The sequence below is a fragment of the Bison bison genome, unplaced genomic scaffold (assembly GCF_000754665.1).
Source record: "Bison bison bison isolate TAMUID 2011002044 unplaced genomic scaffold, Bison_UMD1.0 scf7180017864037, whole genome shotgun sequence".
Lineage (NCBI taxonomy): Eukaryota > Metazoa > Chordata > Mammalia > Artiodactyla > Bovidae > Bison > Bison bison.
The window spans coordinates 8656214-8675347 of record NW_011494609.1 but is presented as its reverse complement, the minus strand read 5'-3'; the positions used below and the strand labels follow the sequence as shown (position 1 = coordinate 8675347).

The 19134-nt window shown below is 48.9% G+C and overlaps 1 protein-coding gene across 1 annotated transcript in view; it reads left to right on the top strand.

Moving 5' to 3' along the window:
• Window positions 1-2129: 2129 nt before the first annotated feature.
• Window positions 2130-19134, top strand: part of UBASH3A (ubiquitin associated and SH3 domain containing A) — a 41690-nt gene continuing 24685 nt past the window's right edge. The window contains exons 1-6 of the mRNA XM_010834929.1: window positions 2130-2285; window positions 4438-4491; window positions 8890-9076; window positions 11514-11712; window positions 16184-16353; window positions 17548-17756. Of these exons, the coding sequence (XP_010833231.1) occupies window positions 2173-2285; window positions 4438-4491; window positions 8890-9076; window positions 11514-11712; window positions 16184-16353; window positions 17548-17756 (932 nt within the window). The 5' untranslated portion in view covers window positions 2130-2172. The remainder of the gene's footprint in view (window positions 2286-4437; window positions 4492-8889; window positions 9077-11513; window positions 11713-16183; window positions 16354-17547; window positions 17757-19134) is intronic.

Genomic DNA, 19134 nt, shown 5'->3' with positions numbered 1-19134 from the left:
GCCAGCATTTTCACTCTCCTCTTTTGCCTTCATCAAGAGGCTTTTTAGTTCCTTTTCACTTTCTGCCATAAGGGTGGTGTCATCTGCGTATCTGAGGTTATTGATATTTCTCCCGGCAATCTTGATTCCAGTCTGTGCTTCATCCAGCCCAGCATTTCACATGATGTACTCTGCATACAAGTTAAATACGCAGGGTGATAATATACAGCCTTGATGTACTCCTTTCCCAATTTGGAGCCAGTCTGTTGTTCCATGTCCAGTTCTAACTGTTGCTTCTTGACTTGCATACAGGTTTCTTGGAAGGCAGGTAAGGTGGTCTGGTATTGCCATCTCTCTAAGAGTTTTCCACAGTTGGCTGTGATCCACAGAGTCAAAGACTTTAGCATAGTCAATGAAGCAGAAGTAGATGCTTTATACATATTACACTGCTATGTATAAAATAGATAACTAATGAGAAACTATTGTAGAGCACAGGGAACTCTACTCAGTGCTCTGTGTTGACCTAAATGGGAGGGAAATCCAAAAAAGAGGGGATACATGTATACATATAGGTGATTCACTTTTCTGTACCACAGAAACACAGCATTATAAACAATTATACGCCAATAAAAAATCTTTTGAAAATGATAAAAACTAAAAATTAATTAATTAAAAATAAAATAATAAATAAAGTCATCCAACAAAAGATTCGTCTCCAGAGTTTCCACAAATGGATAAGAAAGCCCAAACAACCCAGTTTAAAAATGGCGGACCGCCAGAAGAGGCCCTTCACCTAAGAGGAAATCCAAATGCCCAGTAACCCGTCTCAAGGTGCTCAGTGTCATCGCCCTTTGGGGAAATGCAAATTTAGAACCACAGTAAGATACCACGACACACCCCCAGATTGGCTGCAAGAATGATAACATCAAGTGTGGGCAGGAACTTCAATCCTCTGCTGCTGAGGGGGCGAGCTGGTACGACTGCTGAGTGAAATTGCTTGGCGGTGTCTGATGAAGGACGAACACGTCCTGTGATCGCGCAATCCCACCCTGAGACAGGTGCTTAACAGAAATGTGTGCATCGGGTACTCAAAGAAATATACCAAGAATGTCTGAAAGGCACCCAAATGTACATCAGCTGACAACTAGAGAAATAAAGCATGGTGCATTTATCCGATGGAACACTATACAGGAATATAGTGAAATACGGTTACTCTCAACAAGGATAAATTTCATGCTCGTGATTTTGGGCAAAAGGAACGGACATGGAAGAGAACACACTATACGGTTCTGTTTATGTCAGGTTCAAAGATGAGCAAAATTAATATACAAGTGAGAGCAACAGCTACAGGAAAGGGAAGAGAAAACTAGGAGGCTGGGGGCGGGGCGCTGGGGCCCGGGGGCTTCCAAGGTTCTGATGATGTTTAGAACAGAGGCGCTCAACTCTGGCACTGTTATCGTCTTGAGCTGGGCCCTTCTTTGCTGTTGTGTATGCTGAAGCGTTCCTGGCCTCCCCTCACTAGGCACAGTTAGCAAACACCCCCTCCTCTGGTTGTGACAATCAAAATGTCTCCCAACAATGCCAGTGGTCCCTGGGAATGGGGGCCAAAACTCCCAGGTCGAGGACCTCTGTTTTGCTGCTGGTCCTGGAGGATTAGGGGTGTGAGTCCACTATGAAAACGCAAGGAGCTCTACCCGTAGGATTCACCAGCTTTTCTGCATGCGTGTTAAACTTTATAACGTTTTTACAGAAAAGAAATCAATGAACAACTAAAAGAGCCAGAAAATTTAAAACTATGAGGGACAGCTGATACAGGGTAGTTTAATGTCTTCTACAGACAGGGAAACTAAGATCCAGGTGGCTCAGGGTTCTGCCGCCAGTGGGACCCAGTAAAGAACCCCACCCCGGATTCCCCTCCCCCAGCCTCCCTTCCCACCCATGCCAGGCAGACTCCTCCCAAGTGCAGCCCAAGTCAGAACCAAGGCCGATCCCATGACCTCCTGACCCCAAACCCCACTGTGGAAGGGGCTTGGTGGGCCCTGCATCCACACTCTGCAAAGAGAACTCTGAAAAGCAGTATCTCATGCAAACAGGATATTAGCTTTGTCAGAAAGATCAGAAAGGGCTTGAGGTTTTCTTCTCAGCCTCAGCCTCTCAGCTTTATCTGCTCGCCTCAGTCTGCAGCAGGAAGCGATGGCAGCAGGCGAGACCCAGCTCTATGCCAAAGTCTTCAATAAACTCAAGGGCCGCAGCACCCCTTCCCTCCTGGACCCCCTCCTGGGCATGGGGTTCCCAGCGCACACCGCGTGAGTACCGCCTGGCCTGGCCCGGCTCCCTGGACCCCAAGCTGACCCTGCTGTGGCCACAGAACTGCGGGCGGCTCAGAGCCCTGACTTCCTGTCAAGGGGTGCACCCTGCGGGCCCGAGATTCATCTCAAAATGAGGCCTTTTCTGCTTTTATAAACGACACGCGCTTTGCCTTTTAAAGACAAACGTTGCTGTCTGGTGATGGTGGGATCCCGAGGTTTGTGAAATTGGAACCAGGGTTTGGAGACGCCTGGCTGTACCCTCTCTGTGAGCAGTTTGGATAATCACAGATGGCTTTTGAGACTCGTTGTAAAAGCCCCTACATCGGTCAGGGGTGGTCTCTGATGCTGGGACCTGTTGAAATACACAGGAATGTTACTTCTAAATGTGCAGAGAAACCCCTTGTGGGTAAGGGTTCTTGACTGTGTGATAATGAACAGAAATGGTTAAGGAAGCCCCCAAGCAGGGAGGATGTGATCTTAGGAGAAGGGCCACACAGAGACGACTCCACCCTGAATATCCCCACCAGAGAGGGAGGGTGAAGGTGTGAGTCATGTGAACTCTTTTGCAACACCATGGACTATAGCCTGCCAGGCCCCTCTGTCCATGGAATTCTCCAGGTAAGAATACTGGAGTGGGTTGCCATGCCCTCCTCCAGGGAAAGATCCCCCCAGAATGATGAGCTTTGAGCCTGACAGTGGTGGCAGCTTCCACGTTGTTCTTAGATCTGGTCCTTTTCGTGCCTGTATTCACATGGGAAATGCATCAGAAGTCCCCTTAGGTGACTGTGGATGTGGGAGGGGGCAATCACTTTAAACAGATAACAAACCCCTGCCCAACTGGACGGAATGACTGAGGCTAGACCTCTTTTCTCCCCAAACCAAATCAGGACTTTGTTGTCACGTCACGTTCATAGTAAACCGGGAGTCTGTGAGACAGGAACAGGATCAGGCATGCACGGGTGCCTGCCGTAGGCTGGACACCGTCCATCAGGTGCAGACGAGGACATAGAGGCAAGAAAGGGATGGTAGTGGAGGGGCAGGGCTGGAACCCCAGTCCCAGTGCCTGTAACATTCACTCTTTATTATGTGACTGAAGTTGCCGTTAGACACATACTTAAAATTCCTTCCAATTTAAGGACTTTCCTGATGGTCCAGTGGTTAAGGCGCCATACTTTCAGTGCAAGGGGTGTGGGTTCAATTCCTGGTTGGGGAGCTAAGATCTCATATGCTGCAAAGCGTGACCAAAATAAACCCAATTCCTTCCAGTTTAAACATTAGCTACGTGTTGGAGTTGGAGAAACCTGTTTTAAGTGTCTCCCTGGGGTGGGAGCACCCTGGTAAGTCTCCTGCTAACCTCTCCAGAAGGCCTCAGGCCCACCAGCATCCTCTGAAATAGCCCCACTGGGCAGTGGCCATCTCAGGTTCCTGGCGATATCCAGGCTAAATTTGAGGATGAATTGCCTTCATCAAACTCCATTCTGTCTAGTTTGGGCCCCTTCGGTTAAACTCAATTCACTGTACATACAGCAAGGATGAGTAAGACATGGTTAAGCCCAGGGAGCTCACAGATGGTTGGACAGGCAGGCGAACACGAGTCCATTGAGATGAGGAGCAAGGTGCCATGTGTGTGGTGGGGAAGCACAGGAGAGCTGCACGCGCACCCTCCTTGAGCACTTTAGGGAGGGCTTCCTGGAAGAAGAACACCTGAGCCAAGCCTGGAAGACCCTGTGCCATTTCCCCTAGGGCATGTGGTCAGGGAGGCACATGTACAAGCCAGGGACGTGGCCCTGCATGGCTGCCTTGAAGATCTGAGAGTGCATGGGAGAGGGTCAGGGAGGTGGGATTCAGGCATGGGTGAACCTCAGGACATGAACCCTTGGTCTCCATGCCAGGGACTGGGGGTGGGGTCAGGGAAGGGAAATCATGGGTGGGAGTGGAGAGATGCAAGCAGTCTGTTTCCCAAACCACAGTGATGCTGCGCAGAGGGTGGAGGTCTGGGCACTGCATCACACTCTGAGGTCTCCCCATCCAGCTCTCTGGGGTCCCTCCTGAAGGTCCGCTGTATTGTGGAGACAGCCCCCCAACCCCGACCTTTTCCAAAGAATGAAAGTTAGCGTTCTGAGAGCTCCTTGCACTCTGCCTCCCACAGGCTCAAGGCATTGGCAGCCACTGGAAGGAAGACGGCAGAGGAGGCGTCAAACTGGTGAGTGGGGGGCCTGCAGGTTGTAGGGTCTCTGCAGGGGAGCTGGGAGGTCCCCAGGATCCCCCGGGCGGGCGGGCACCTCTACACAGCCCACGGTGCCCAGGGAAAGCAGTAAAAAAACCCCAGCTAGAACGGAAAACAAAAGAGAGAAAACTCTGAACAACGCTTTCTTAAGATTTCTTAAAATTCTGATATGATCCCAATGTGACTATCAATGAAGAGAAACATTCATGTGGTTTGTTGTTGAATAAACAAGAAAGAGACATTTTTGCTGATGTGAAATCGAGGTCGCCACTCTCTCCACTTCTGATGGAGTGAGAACTGGCAGGTGGTGGTGAGAGCCCCCAGGCCTTGGCACGTTGCACCTTAAGGGTGCTGGGTGCAGGGGAGCTCTGGGTTCCAGGCGGCCCTGCCAGCCTCCAGCTCTGCGGCTTTGCCACCCGCCCACTGCTATGAGCCTTGCTCTCCTGCCCCAGGAATCAAAGAGGACGCCCTGTTCTCTAAAACTCAGGCCCGCCCGCATGTGCCGTGATGCCATCACTCTGTCCCACGGTGGGAAGTCCCCTTATGCTCCACCCTGGAATAGCTGCAGAAAATCAAACAGAAACCCCAGGTCCCACTGGCTGGGGGCCCGTTCCCAGAGCAGGATGGTGAGCACTGGGGGCTCAGCGTGTCCTCAGCGGGAAACCCCTCCTCCTCCAAAAACTCTAGGCCTCCAAAACTCAAGGGTAAAAATGCAACCCCTGTAGAGGAAAAAAGGAAACACCCAGGACCCTCTGGACTAGGCTGACTTTATTTTATTTTATTTGAATTGCCTATTTCTTTTCTTTTTTTAAATTTATTTTAATTGGAGGCTAATTACTTTACAGTATTGTAGTGGTTTTTGCCATACATTGACATGAATCAGCCATGGATGTACATGTGTTTCCCATCCTGACCCTTCCTCCCACCTCCCTCCCCATCCCATCCCTCTGGGTCATCCCAGTGTACCAGCCCTGAGCACCCTGTCTCATGCATCGAACCTGGACTGGCGATCTGTTTCACATATGATAATATACGTGTTTCAGTGCTATTCTCTCACATCATCCCACCCTTGCCTTCTCCCACAGAGTCCAGAAGCCTGTTCCTTACTTCTGTGTCTCTTTTGCTGTCTCACATATAGGGTCATTGTTACCGTCTTTCTAAATTCCATATATATGTGTTAATATACCACATTGGTGTTTTTCTCTCTGACTAACTTCGATCTATATAATAGGCTCTAGCTTCATCCACCTCATTAGAACTGATTCAAATGCATTCTTTTTAATAGCTGAGTAATATTCCATTGGGTATATGTACCACAGCTTTCTTATCCATTCGTCTGCCGATGGACATCTAGGTTGCTTCCATGTCCTGGCTATTATAAACAGTGCTGTGATGAACATTGGGGTACACGTGTCTCTTTCAACTCTGGTTTCCTCGGTGTGTATGCCCAGCAGTGGGATTACTGGGTTGTATGGCAGTTCTATTTCCAGTGTTTTAAGGACTCTCCACACTGTTCTCCATAGTGGCTGTACTAGTTTGCATTCCCACCAACAGTGTAAGAGGGTTCCTTTTTCTTCGCACCCTCTCCAGCATTTATTGTTTGTAGACTTTTGGATAGCAGCCATTCTGACCAGCGTGAGATGGTACCTCATTGTGGTTTTGATTTGCATTTCTCTGATAATGAGTGATGTTGAGCATCTTTTCATGTGTTTGTTAGCCATCTGTATGCCTTCTTTGGAGAACTGTCTGTTTAGTTCTTTGGCTCATTTTTTGACTGGGTCAGTTATTTTTCTGGAATTGAGCTGCAGGAATTGCTTGTATATTTTTGAGATTAATTCTTTGTCAGTTGCTTCGTTTGCTATTATTTTCTCCCATTCTGAAGGCTTTCTTTTCACCTTGCTTATAGTTTCCTTCACTGTACAAAAGCTTTTAAGTTTAATTAAGTCCCATTTGTTTATTTTTGCTTTTATTTCCATTACTCTGGGAGGTGGGTCATAGAGGATCCTGCTATGATTTATGTCCGAGAGTGTTTTACCTATGTTTTCTTCTAGGAGTTTTATAGTTTCTGGTCTTACATTTAGATCTTTAATCCATTTTGAATTTCTTTTAAAGTCAGTGGCCAAATTGGAAGTAAAAAATAAACGTACTGCTGTGAGAGTCGTGGTTGGTCCCTGCTGATGGTGACTCAGCCAGAGACATCAGCAGACCTGCCAAGGATCAGGGAGACCGTGGGTCTTCTGGACTGTGCAAGAGTGGCCCAACCTCACTGGCAATCAGGGGGTTGCAAATTAGGATGCCGTTAACAACAAAAGGCAGCTTCAAGCGGTGGTGAGGATGAGGGGAAGGTAGTCTCTCTCTCACTTTCCTGGTTGCAACTTGGGGTGAATATCAACACTGAAAATGTGAGTAGATGCTGCCTGGCAGTTCATGTCTTAGTACATTCCTTGGAGAAACACAAAGAGCCTAAAAAGAGTGTGCAGGGGACTTCCCTGGTGGCTGGTCCAGTGGTTAAGATTCTGCTTCCAAAGCAGTGGCTGCATGTTCCATCCCTGGTCAGGGAACTAGGATCCCACATGCCCCGGAGAGCAGCCAAAAAAAAAATAAAATAAAATAAAGAATGTGAAAAGATCTTAATCATAGTGCTATGAAGTTTTAAAAGAAGAAAACAATTTAAATGCCCATCAGTGGCGTGGATGGATGAAGTATGGACTGTTTTATAGCCCTTAGAAGGTTCACTCTGACACACTTAACCAGTTGTATGTGTATCAACAGGGAGAGATTACAAAAACATATTGCTGAGTAAAAAATGCGAGTTGTAGTATGATTTGAACAATAGCTTTTGATTTAAATAATACACACAAATGCTATCTATGCACCTGTTACCTAAATGTCTGTGAGAGCACAAAGCAGATTAAGAGTTGAGATTTCCTCTCCTAGAGCTGGTAAGTGAGCTGTGATAAAGGGAGCAAAGCTTCCTCCTTGGTGTTTTTTTATTGTTAAGAAGAAGGTATTTGTGTGTATCTCATGTCTTCTCCACTGGTTGTACCCTGATTTCTAAATTTAATGTTATATCACAAACACTTCTCTGAGCCATCAAAAATTATTCGAATCTGTAATTTCCAGTGACTACATGATAAAGTTATTATCACTTTTCTAGTTTTTTCCTTCGTTCATGTTATAAATAATGGTATAATAAACATTTTATACATGCAGTGTTATCTGCACTTTTTGCCTTGAATAAATTTCTGGAAAGGATTTATTAGTTCAAATGGAAGGGGTATTTTAACGCTCTTGATACATCTTGGCAAATTGCTTTATGTAAAGGTTGTAGAAATTCATCCTTCAGTCTCTGGGCACCTTTGACAAAATGAAGCTTAGCTTTTATCCTCTGAAAGGCATTCTGGTAATTTTACAAGTGGGAAAATGGTATCTCTCAGTTGCCTCAATTTTATTCATTTTTTACTGTTGGTGAGAAGGAGCCTGACTTGGGGGCTGTATGTCATCTTTCATAGTATTTTAAATAACTTTCTGGGACTTCCCTGGTGGTCCAGTGGTTAAGAACCCACCTTGCAACAGCGTGGACACACTAAGATCACTCATGCCTAGAAGCAAGTAAGCCCACATGCCACAAATACTGACGCCTACACGCCGGATCGAAAGACCCCGCGTGCCGTAACCAAAGCTTGCGGCGGCCAAATAAACGTAGATAACTTTCTGAACTGAAAGAAAATGGAGTAGCTGCCTAAGTTCTGTCTAGGTCTTTGGGGCTTTGATGTTTATACTTAATTTGAAGATTGAGATAAAATTAAAATGCAGGTTTTTCCCAGAAAACTTCAACCCTAAGGAGATACCTGACCCAGAGGGACCATTAGAAAACCAGGTTTTGAGTATTTTGGTCAACTTCTCACCTTGTCTTGGTTATTAGCCTGGGACTCAGACTAGCCAGGGTCTGAGACCTGGTTTCCCAGGTGGCGCTAGTGGTAAAGAAACTGCCTGCCAACGCAGGAGACATAAGAGACACAGGTTCTATCCCTGGGTTGGGAGGACCCACTGGAGAAGGAAAGGGCAACCCACTCCAGTACTCTTGCCTGGAGAATCCCATGGACAGAGGAACTTGGAGGGCTACAGTCCTTGAGGTTGCAAAGTCAGACACGACTGAAGTGACTTAGCACAGCACAGGGACCTGGGTGGATGCCCAGCTCCTCTGCGATCACACTCAGCCCTGTGCTCGGTGAGTTCTGCCTGGGTGCAGACACCCTGGTGCTCTACACATGGCGGGCTGTTCTGAGTCACCATCAGCACTGCCCTCTGCCTTCCCTGGGGAAAGACTCGTTTGGCCACAGTGCCAGGTGAGTGTCCCTTCCTCTCTTGCAGGCTACACTGCCATTGCAATGACCCTTCTCTGGACGACCCCATCCCCCAGGAGTACGCCCTGTTCCTCTGCCCCACCGGTCCCCTGCTGGACAAGCTTCAAGACTTCTGGAGAGAAAGCAGGCGGCAGTGTGCCAAGAACAGAGCCCACGAGGTCTTCCCTCATATAACGCTCTGTGACTTCTTCACGGTGAGTTGGCCCAAGGCACATTTAATTCTCATTAACATAGTAGCTGAGTCATTTCCTGCAATAACTAGGTGGTGATGGGGCAAAACTAAGGGGTTTATTTTCATAGAGTGGTGCACAACAGTGATGTTTGCGTGAGATAGCCTTTACTTTCTTCCTCATCTTCATCTGGTCAACTCCTATTCATCCTTCAGAACCCAAATCATTTATCCTCTCCCTTTTTGAGTCTTACCCCCCCTCCCCAGGCAGGCTTCCCTGATGGTTCAGTGGTAAAGAATCCACCTGCAATGTAGGAGATGCAGGTTTGATCCCTGGGTCGGGAATCTATTTTTCTCCCCTGGAGAAGGAAATAGAAACCCATTCCAGTATTCTTGCCTAGAAAACCCCATGGAAAGAGGAGCCTGATGGGCTACTGTCCATGGGGCCGTAAAAGAGCCAGTGACTAAACAGCAACATCTCCCCAGCTAGAAGCGTTGTGTGCTCCGTGCTCCCACCATCCCTTTGTTCCCTATCTAGTGGCTCTTTCCCTGTTGCACGGCAGTGTGTCTGATGCAACTTGGCATCCCTCACTGGACTGAAACCCTCAAGGCAGGGAGGAGGCTTCGCTCACTATTGTACCTGCAGAGACTAGCAAGTGCCTCAGCCTGAGTGGGAGCTTCACAAACCTGTGATGGATCAATTAATGAACAGATTGGCCAGCTGCAGATGCAGGACTTCTTCCTGCCTTGGGGACCAGCTCTCTGGCCCAGAAGAGGTCAGGAGGCAGTTCTGCAGGCGTCCTGGGAAGGACCTGGATTGCTCAAAGACAAGAGGGAGGCATGAGAATGAGGTGGGAAAGACAACACTGGGGCTCCTGACCAGAAAAATGTAGAGGGCACACGCCGCACCACCCTGGCTCTGCTGTCAGCAAACTCTCAGCGTCCCACTGGGGCCCAAGGAATCCTTTGTTCCAGGCTCCTCTGCATTGCACAGAAAGGGGGCTGCACACCTGTGCAGGATGGTTTCCAGAAGATGCCCAGGAGAAGCAGTGCCTCCCAGAGCCCCTGATAAACACCATCATTTGCCATGAGGTGGGGAGGGATTCCCAGGTGTTGAATCCAGAAGAGTCCAGGTAAGCTGGGTGAGTTGGTCACCCTGCTTGGCCAGCGACTGGGTTCCTTTATGGCTTGTCCTGGGAGCTCATCAGGGAAAGGAGTGGCAGCCAAGCCAGCTCTGAACATGACCTTAGAAATGGATGTGCCTGGTCATGACCACCGGGAAGCTGACCTGGGGCTCCAGCTCCTCACAGCCCACTGAGGCATGGGCGCAAGTGCACACATACACACATCACACACACAGTTCCCTTCTCCCAAGGGAGCTGCCCCGCTTTCCCCAACCCTGCCCTAGAGGCTGAGGGTCCTTTTCCGGCAGAAGAGTGTAACAGGAATTCACTCTTTGCCTGATTCTAAGAACATACAGCCACCAAATGGTGGCGTCAACTACAGCTCTATGTATAACGTGGCTCCATGCTCCAAGGTTACATGCCTGAGGCCAAGAAATACGTGTGCAGATATGTTCATCTACATGGCGGTTATGAGTTGAGTGCCCTGTGGGTATATCCCATGCCTTCCAGGCCTGTGAGGGCTGCAAATATATGGCAGGGGTGAATTTAGTGAGCTCCTGGTGAGTGGGGAGCTGTGGGTGTGTGTTAACAACAATGATAAGGTTCATAGCTCAGAGAGCAAGGGGGGCTATGGGAAACCCAGGGGAGCCTGCTGCTGGGGAGAGGAGGGATCAGCCAGCTCCCCATGGGGGTCACTGTGTTGGGGTTCACTGGGGTCCCCCATGGCCTCATGGAGTCTTCCTCACTGAGCCAGGAGCTGTGTGGCCAGATAGTGGGTGTGTGGGTGACAGTGGGGATTGATGGGGAGCTTATAAGCCAAGACCACATCAGAGGAGACCCTTGTAGACAAGGATGGTTTGATCACCGGCCAAGTGCGAGGCCTGCTGCCCAGTCTGAAGGCCAGCAGCCAAGGAATAGGCTACAACCCTCCTCAGTAGGTTACGTTCTGAGCAGCACACCCCAGGACTGCATCAGTGGAGCCTACAGGAACCCCCAGAAGCCAATAATGCAGTTCTGAGCATAGCTGTGCTCCATGGGAGTGGGAGAGGGGCTCAGGATGCAATATGGGGGCGTTGGGTCAACTCAAGATGGAGTGAAGGACGAAGTTCAAGGGACCCAGGGTTTCCTGCCTGGGCACTTAGAGGCTATTCCATTCCAATAAGAGCTTGACCTGAATTGCCTAAGGAACTGGGGACCAGCTATAGAACAGACCCATAATCCCAAACACTGGGACCAGGTAAATTGTGTTACAGTGTCGGGAGCAAAAAGGAGGCTCCCGTGGCTGCCTGGTTCTCATCAGTTAAGGTAACAGGTGACCGACCTGTCTCTGTCCCTCAGTGCGAGGACCAGAAGGTGGAGTATCTATACGAGGCACTGAAGAGAGCTGGTGACAGGACCCTGTGCGCATTCCCCTCGGCTGTGCCTCTGGTTCTCCATTCTTCCATTAGCTACCTGGGCTTCTTTGTGGACGACAGCCCTGCAGACATCATCCGGGAATTTGCTGTGATGTTCGCCACAGAAGCCTCCGTCTTGGCAGGTAGGCAGCCCTGGGCAGTGGTGCACAGAGAGCCCCGGTTTACAGAAGGGAGTCCCTTTGTGCCTGGGGCTGGGCTCGCCACACTTGGATGCTAGGAGTGGAGCCCAGGGCAGCAGGAGTGAGGCTGTTCCCCAGTGCAGTGATGGTCAGCCTGCGAGCTAGTCTGGTGGCGGGACATGGGGGTGCCTACACCATCACCAGGCCACTTCAGCCCTCACCTGGCCCTTTACGGCCAACAGCTATGACTTAGCCTTAGCCTGTGGCTTAACAATTACCTAGAACCTCCATAAAATGCCAGAATGTCCTTCAGAAACCTGAGTAAAGTAAGTTAGACAGAGACAAACACCATTTGATATCGCTGATCTGTGGAATCTAAAAAAAAAAAAAAGGCACAAATGACCATATTTACAAAGCAGAAATAGAGTCACAGATGTAGAAAACAAACTTATGGTTACCAAGAATGGGGAAGGGATGAACTGGGTAATGGGGATTGACATATACACACTACTCCGTGTAAAATAATAGATAACTAGTAGGAACCTGCTGTGTGGTATGGGACTTCCCCTGTGACTCAGTGGTTAAGAATCCATCTGCCAGTGCAGGAGATGCAAGCTCAATCCCAAGGTTGGGAAGATTCCCTGGAAGTAGAAATGGAAACCCACTCCAGTATTCTTGCCTAGGAAATCCCATGGGCCCCTGGTGTGCTAAAGTCCATGGAGTCACTATAAGAGTTGCACACGACTGAGCAACTAAACCAGTGCAGCACAGGGGACTCTACTCAGTACTCTGTAGTGACCTATATGGGAAAGGAATCTGAAAAGAATGGATACGTGTATATGCATAACTGACTGACTTTGGACTTCCCAACCAGTCCATCCTGAAGGAAATCAGTCCTGAGTATTCATTGGAAGGACTGACGCTGAAACTCCAATAACTTTGGCCACCTGATGTGAAGAACTGACTCGTTGGAAAAGACCCTGATGCTGGGAAAGATTGAAGGCAGGAGGAGAAGGGGACGACAGAGGATGAGATGGTTGGATGACATCACTGACTCAATGGACAAGAGTTTGAGCAGACTTTGGGAGATGGTGAAAGACAGGAAAGCCTGGCTCGCTGCAGTCCTTGGAGTCGCAAAGAGTCGGACATGATGGAGCGACTGAACTGAACTGATATGCCAAAATAATTTAATTTTTAAGAAAAGTGAGCAAATAGCCTCCGAGCAAGCAGAGGGCTCTTCTCTAAGTGAGAATAGCCTTGTTGTATTGATGTGGTTTTTCAAAACACTCAGCTGCTGGGAAATGGCCCCGGGCGGTCATTGTGCGGCCACATGACGATGGGGATTGTAGGCTGGGGTGCCTACCCCAGCCCCACATCCCACTTGGGACACCTGTCCTCAAGGGGCCAGCACTATGTGTAAAACACAAGTCCTAGTTGATTTGTTTAAGTTTTTTAGGTATGAGCATAGTCTAGTCTCCTTGGCCTCTTGGTAGGGGGATGGAGGGGGAGGTGCATTACCTAGACTCACTTTGAGAATCAGCCAAACTCCCTTTTCTCAACCAGCAGCCCTGGTCTTGGGACTGGGGCTCCAGCCAGGGTTTAGTGGGAAGTGTTCTGGACTTGACCTCAGGTGTGAATTTTCCCTCATTCCTGGTTGGTGATGTGACCCTGAATCGTGTCTTCTGACCCTTGAGTCATCTTTCTTTTCGAATGACTGGGCCCAACCTTCTAACAGTGCAACCTGTCTGGGAACGTCCTAGTGGTCCTAGAACACAGAGGTGCTCAGCACTGCTGTGTTTTCTGTGTCTGAGACTCAGAGAGACCATGGCGCCCTGACGGGAGGACCCCCCTCTGCCCCCAAGACGGGTATGAACTTCGATCCTGGCCACATGACTAGTTTCATCAATCCCAGATTTCCACCTGGAGGCTGGCTTGACGAGTCTGGGGTCATATGTTCTAGATAGCTATAAACTTAGCCATGTCTTTGAGGAGTGCTCAGTTGCTCAGTCATGTCTGACTCTTTGCAACCCCATGTACTGTAGCCCACCCGGCTTCGCTATCCGTGGGATTTTCTAGACAAGAATACTGGAGCGAGTTGTCATTTGTGAGGAATGATCTCCTTTATGTAAACCTGAGTTCTGATGATGACTCTTGAGTCCCCTTGACTCTAAAAGGATGACATGGCTCTTGTCAGCATGCAGTGTGTCAGCTGCTAGCCCTCACACAGAACCAGTGCCTGCCTTACTTTCACAGCCCCCTGCTCCCGCCCCAAAGGGACTCTCAATGGCCACTCATTTTAAAAGTGGAGTGACCAAGGGCCGTGAAGGGCTGTGACCCGCCTGAGGTCACTATCATGAGTTGAAGAGTGTCCCCTAGAATTCACATCTCCCAAAACCTCTGAAAAGGACTTTCTTTGGAAATAAGGTCTTTGTAGATGTAAGTAGTTGAGGTCACACTAGTGTAGGACAGGCCTTAAGTCCAGTGGCCAGTGTCCTCGTGAGACGAGAAAACACAGGGACACAGAGGAGATGCCAGGCGTTGAAGTGATGCGGCAATGAGCCAAGGAGCTGGAGGAAACAAGGAGGGACCCTCCCAGAGAGCCTTCAGAGGGGGTGGCCCGCGACACCTTGGCTTTGGATTTCCAGCTCCAGAACCATGAGGACAAATCTCCATTGTTTTAAGCCGCCCAGTGTGTGGTCATTTGTGACATCAGTGCAGGAAACCGACAAAGTCCCCGAGCCAGTGAGTGTTAAAGCTGGCCCTGGAGTCCAGCCCTCTCCTGCTCCACCTGGGTCTCCTGCTGACCAGCCCCTGTCCTGCGAGAGCTGGTTTTGACCCCCTGTCCATCACCCAACTCTGAGCTGGTTCTGCCCTGCCCTCCATGGCCACTGCCCCAGGCCTGACCCTGTTGGGTCAGGAGGGGTCAGTCACAGCTCCAGGGGGCCTTGCCAGCACATGTGTCCCTGCCCAGGGCACAGTCCTCAGGGGCATGGGCCATGGAGAGAAGATACACAAGTGTCCATTCAGAAGGCCAGTGACTCAGTGATCTCTCGGATGACTACCGTGGCGGGCCCTTCCCAGGCCGTGCTGACTCACCCCCAGCAAGACAGCCCTCCCCACTACAGCTGGAACACCCGAGAAAAGGAATTTCCCTGCCGCCCACACACTCTCATATTTCAGGCGCCTCAATCCCCGCAACTTGGGGCATGGAGACCTCAGCGGTTTCTCTTTTACTACCAAAGGCTCAGACAGAGGATAAAGACGTTAGTGGGGCCGCCACGTCTGGGCTCCAGGAAGTGTGTCATTGACATTGCTCGGTTGAGGACACGTCCTTGTGTGCCTCTCAGTGTTGCCCGTGGGTAACTAATATCTGGGCTTCCCAGGCGGCACTAGTGGTTAAGAACCTGCCTGCCAATGCAGGAGTCATAAGAGATGCAGGTTCGATCCCTGGGTTGAGAAGATCCCCTGGAGGAGGGCATGGAAACCCACTCCAGTATTCTTGCCTGGAGAATCCCATGGACAGAGGAGCCTCGCGGGCTACAGTCCATAGTGTCGCACACAGTCGGACACAACTGAAGCAATTGAACATGCAAGAAACTATTGTCTACCAGAAGTCTCTGGGGGACCTTAGAGTTAAGAGGCTGGTTTCCCAGGCCACACCAGCCATCCTCACCCTCAGGTTGTTGCTGTTGAAACTGAAGCTGAGTCAGACCAAGACACTCCCCAAGGTTACCTGCCAAATGGGGCAGGTGGGTCTAAAGTCAGGTCTATCTGCTTCCCGAGTCTGTGCAGTTCCACTGATCACTGCCTCCCCAGAACAGAGCCGCTTTGTGGCCTGGCTGAAATCAGATCCTGGCTGCTTCGGGGACACCACCGCCCACTGACCTGAGGGCCCTGGAATGAGGACCAGGAGAGCTGGGGCCTGGGGGACAGAGGTCACTCAAAAAGGCCAGGGCCTGGCCACTCTGAAGTCTTCCTGCTTCACAAAGCCAGATGGATATTAGAGGTGCTGGGGTGTTTTCTTCCAGAGACTTGGCAACTGAACAAAAAACCATGACCTGGCTGGGATCCCAACCCATCCAGGCCACCAAGAAACATGTGCATCCCAGGGGACGAGGGAGATTTGAATCAATTGTTGGAGCAACTAGCTTGCAAATTGACAGACCCCCCCTCCAAGCATGTACCCCTAAACCTGTATCTCTACTCTCTCTGCTCACCTGCTTCCTGGTCAGATGTGCACGCTCCCAGCCGTCTCCGTCACAAACTGACCTCCATGCAGCAGCCCATCTGGGCCAAGAACTCGCCTCATCAGGAAAGCACTGGTGCAGGGGGCGGGGGTGAGAATGGGCAGAGATAGGACCCTGTGTAAAAGCATTTGCATCGCCACCCTGGTCGCGTAACCGCTCTGGACGGGGAGCCCTGGGCGTGCAGTACAGCCATCTGGGTCAAGGTGCCCATGTACCTCCTTTCACAGACTGCACGGTGAAGCCTTGCACCAAGCAGCTGCATCTCACCCTGGCCCACAAGTTCTACCCTCACCACCAGAGGACGCTGGAGCAGCTGGCCAGAGCCATCAACCCCAGCCACAGCTGCCAGTGGACAGCCACGCTCTACTCCCGGGACATGCGCTTTGTACACTACCAGGTGGGTAAGCCCAGGTGGGTAAGCCCAGGTGGGTGGCTGGACTGGACCCCCCACCCTGGGATCTGGTGAGCTGCTGCCTGCCTGACACAGCCCTGACCCCAAGAGCCCTTGGCTGGAGCTATCTCAGTAGAAGGAAGAATTTGAATCCCTTCTTGAAAATCATTTTGTTGCCTGCATTTTGGAATTAACATTCTTTTATTTATAAGTTGCAGACATCCAGAAATTTGGAGGGGAGAAAAGGAACATTTCTGGTATTAAAAGTGGACTGTTGCAAAGATTTATGAATACATTATGTTGGCTATTAATTTGTTTAAATAGTGACTAGAGTGAAGCCTCAGTCCAGGACTCCCTCCCTGTGGGACTGGTATTAAAAATGGACTGTTGCAAAGATTTATGAATGCATTATGTTGCTTATTAATTTGTTTAAATAGTGATTTAGTGACGCCTCAGTCCAGGACTTCCTCCCTATGGGATTGATTGGTTTAGAAGATTTTGTTATACTCCTTTTCAGACCCATGGAACAAGTATGAATCCACTGTGTTCCTTCACATGGGAGAAACTGTAAATAACCTCACTCCAATGGGGGTGGATGTGACATCTGGTTATGCTTTGAGATTTTTCATATAATAAGTAAACAGAGGTAGATAGGTAAGTAGGTAGACAGATAAATAGATAGGTATAGATTGATAATTGATAGAGGATAGACAGGTAAGTAGATGTTTAGTAGATGATGGATAGATAGATAATAGATACAGAAATATAGATGATGGATGATTGATAGATGTTAAATAGATGATAGATGGGTAGCACTAATGGTAAAGAATTGCCTGCCAGTACAGGAGATTCAGGTTTGATCCCTGGGTCAGGAAGACTCCCCCAGAGAAGGAAATGGCTACCAACTTTGGTATTCTTGCCTGGAGAATCCCATGAAAAGAGGAGCCTGGCAAGCTACCATCCATAAGGTCACAGAGAGTGGGACATGACTGAGTGAGCACAAATACAGATAATTTGGTAGATAAATGAGAGAGACAGAGACATGACAGGTAGATACCAATACCCATTTCTAAATCTCTCCAAAGAAATCTTTGCATCCTTTGGTCACATTCCACTGACATCAGCCAAAGGCTTGGGTGTGTCCTGGAGACATAGAACCCGCCCTTACTTGACACCTGAAGACTCCCGCCTCCTTTCCAGACCCTGCGGGTCCTATTCCAGTACAAACCCCAGAACGTGGATGAGTTGACGCTCAGCCCCGGGGACTACATCTTTGTGGACCCCACGCAGCAGGAGGAAGCCAGCGAGGGCTGGGTGATCGGGATCTCGCAGCGGACGGGCTGCCGGGGTTTCCTGCCGGAGAACTACACAGAGCGAGCCAGCGAGTGTGACACCTGGGTGAGACACAGGTGAGTGCTGCCCCCGCCCTGCAGCCCACACATCTCTCCTGGAGTCACAGAGAGTGTCTTCTGGAAAGAGTGTTCACAGTACTTGTGTGCTTCTAGATCATTCCTACCATTGGTGAAAATGGCCTGCTCCGTGCTGGCAGCATTATCCCTATAGGTATCTGGTAAATGTCTTGACTGATTCATGGCTTTCCACTGAAAACATTCAGAAGACATTAATTACTCTATAAAACTTTTCTGAGATCATAATCCCCAAAGGACTACAAAATACACATCCTTATTCTGAACCTGATAAATTGTGGAAGCATGCAAGTACTGTGGAAGAGATAATTAAATTGAAAATAAGCACCTGAAATCAATTATGATACACCCATACAATAGAATACTTGAAGTTTTTAAAAATGATCATGAGGAGGTATTTATGCACTGATGTAAAAAAACACAAGGTAAATTGCAGAACAATGTGTATAGGATAGTACTAACTGTGGGGAACAGATGAATTAAAACATCATCCGTACTCACATATATTTATATGCATGTTCATGCAAAGGCAAAATGATAGGATACCGAAAGAGGAACTCCCCAGGTCAGTAGGTGCCTAATATGCTACTGGAGGTCAGTGGAGAATAACTCCAGAAAGAATGAAGGGATGGAGCCAAAGCAAAAAGAATACCCAGCTGTGGATGTGACTGGTGATAGAAGCAAGGTCCAATGCTGTAAAGAGCAATATTGCATAGGAACCTGGACTGTTAGGTCCATGAATCAAGGCAAATTGGAAGTGGTCAAACAGGAGATGGCAAGAGTGAATGTCGACATTCTAGGAATCAGTGAACTGAAATGTACTGGAATGGGTGAATTTAACTCAGATGACCATTATATCTACTACTGTAGGCAGGAATCCCTTAGAAGAAATGGAGTAGTCATCATGGTCAACAAAACAGTCCAAAATTCAGTACTGGGATGCAATCTCAAAAACGACAGAATGATCTCTGTTCGTTTCCAAGGCAAACCATTCAATACCACAGTAATCCAAGTCTATGCCTCACCAGTAATGCTGAAGAGGCTGAAGTTGAACGGTTCTATGAAGACCTACAAGACCTTTTAGAACTAACACCCAAAAAAAGGTGTCCTTTTCATTATAGGGGACTGGAATGCAAAAGTAGGAAGTCAAGAAACACCTGGGGTAACAGGCAAATCTGGCCTTGGAATACAGAATGAAGCAGGACAAAGGCTAATAGAGTTTTGCCAAGAGAACGCACTGGTCATAGCAAACACCCTCTTCCAACAACACAAGAGAAGACTCTACACATGGACATCACCAGATGGTCAACACTGAAATCAGATTGATTATATTCTTTGCAGCCAAAGATGGAGAAGCTCT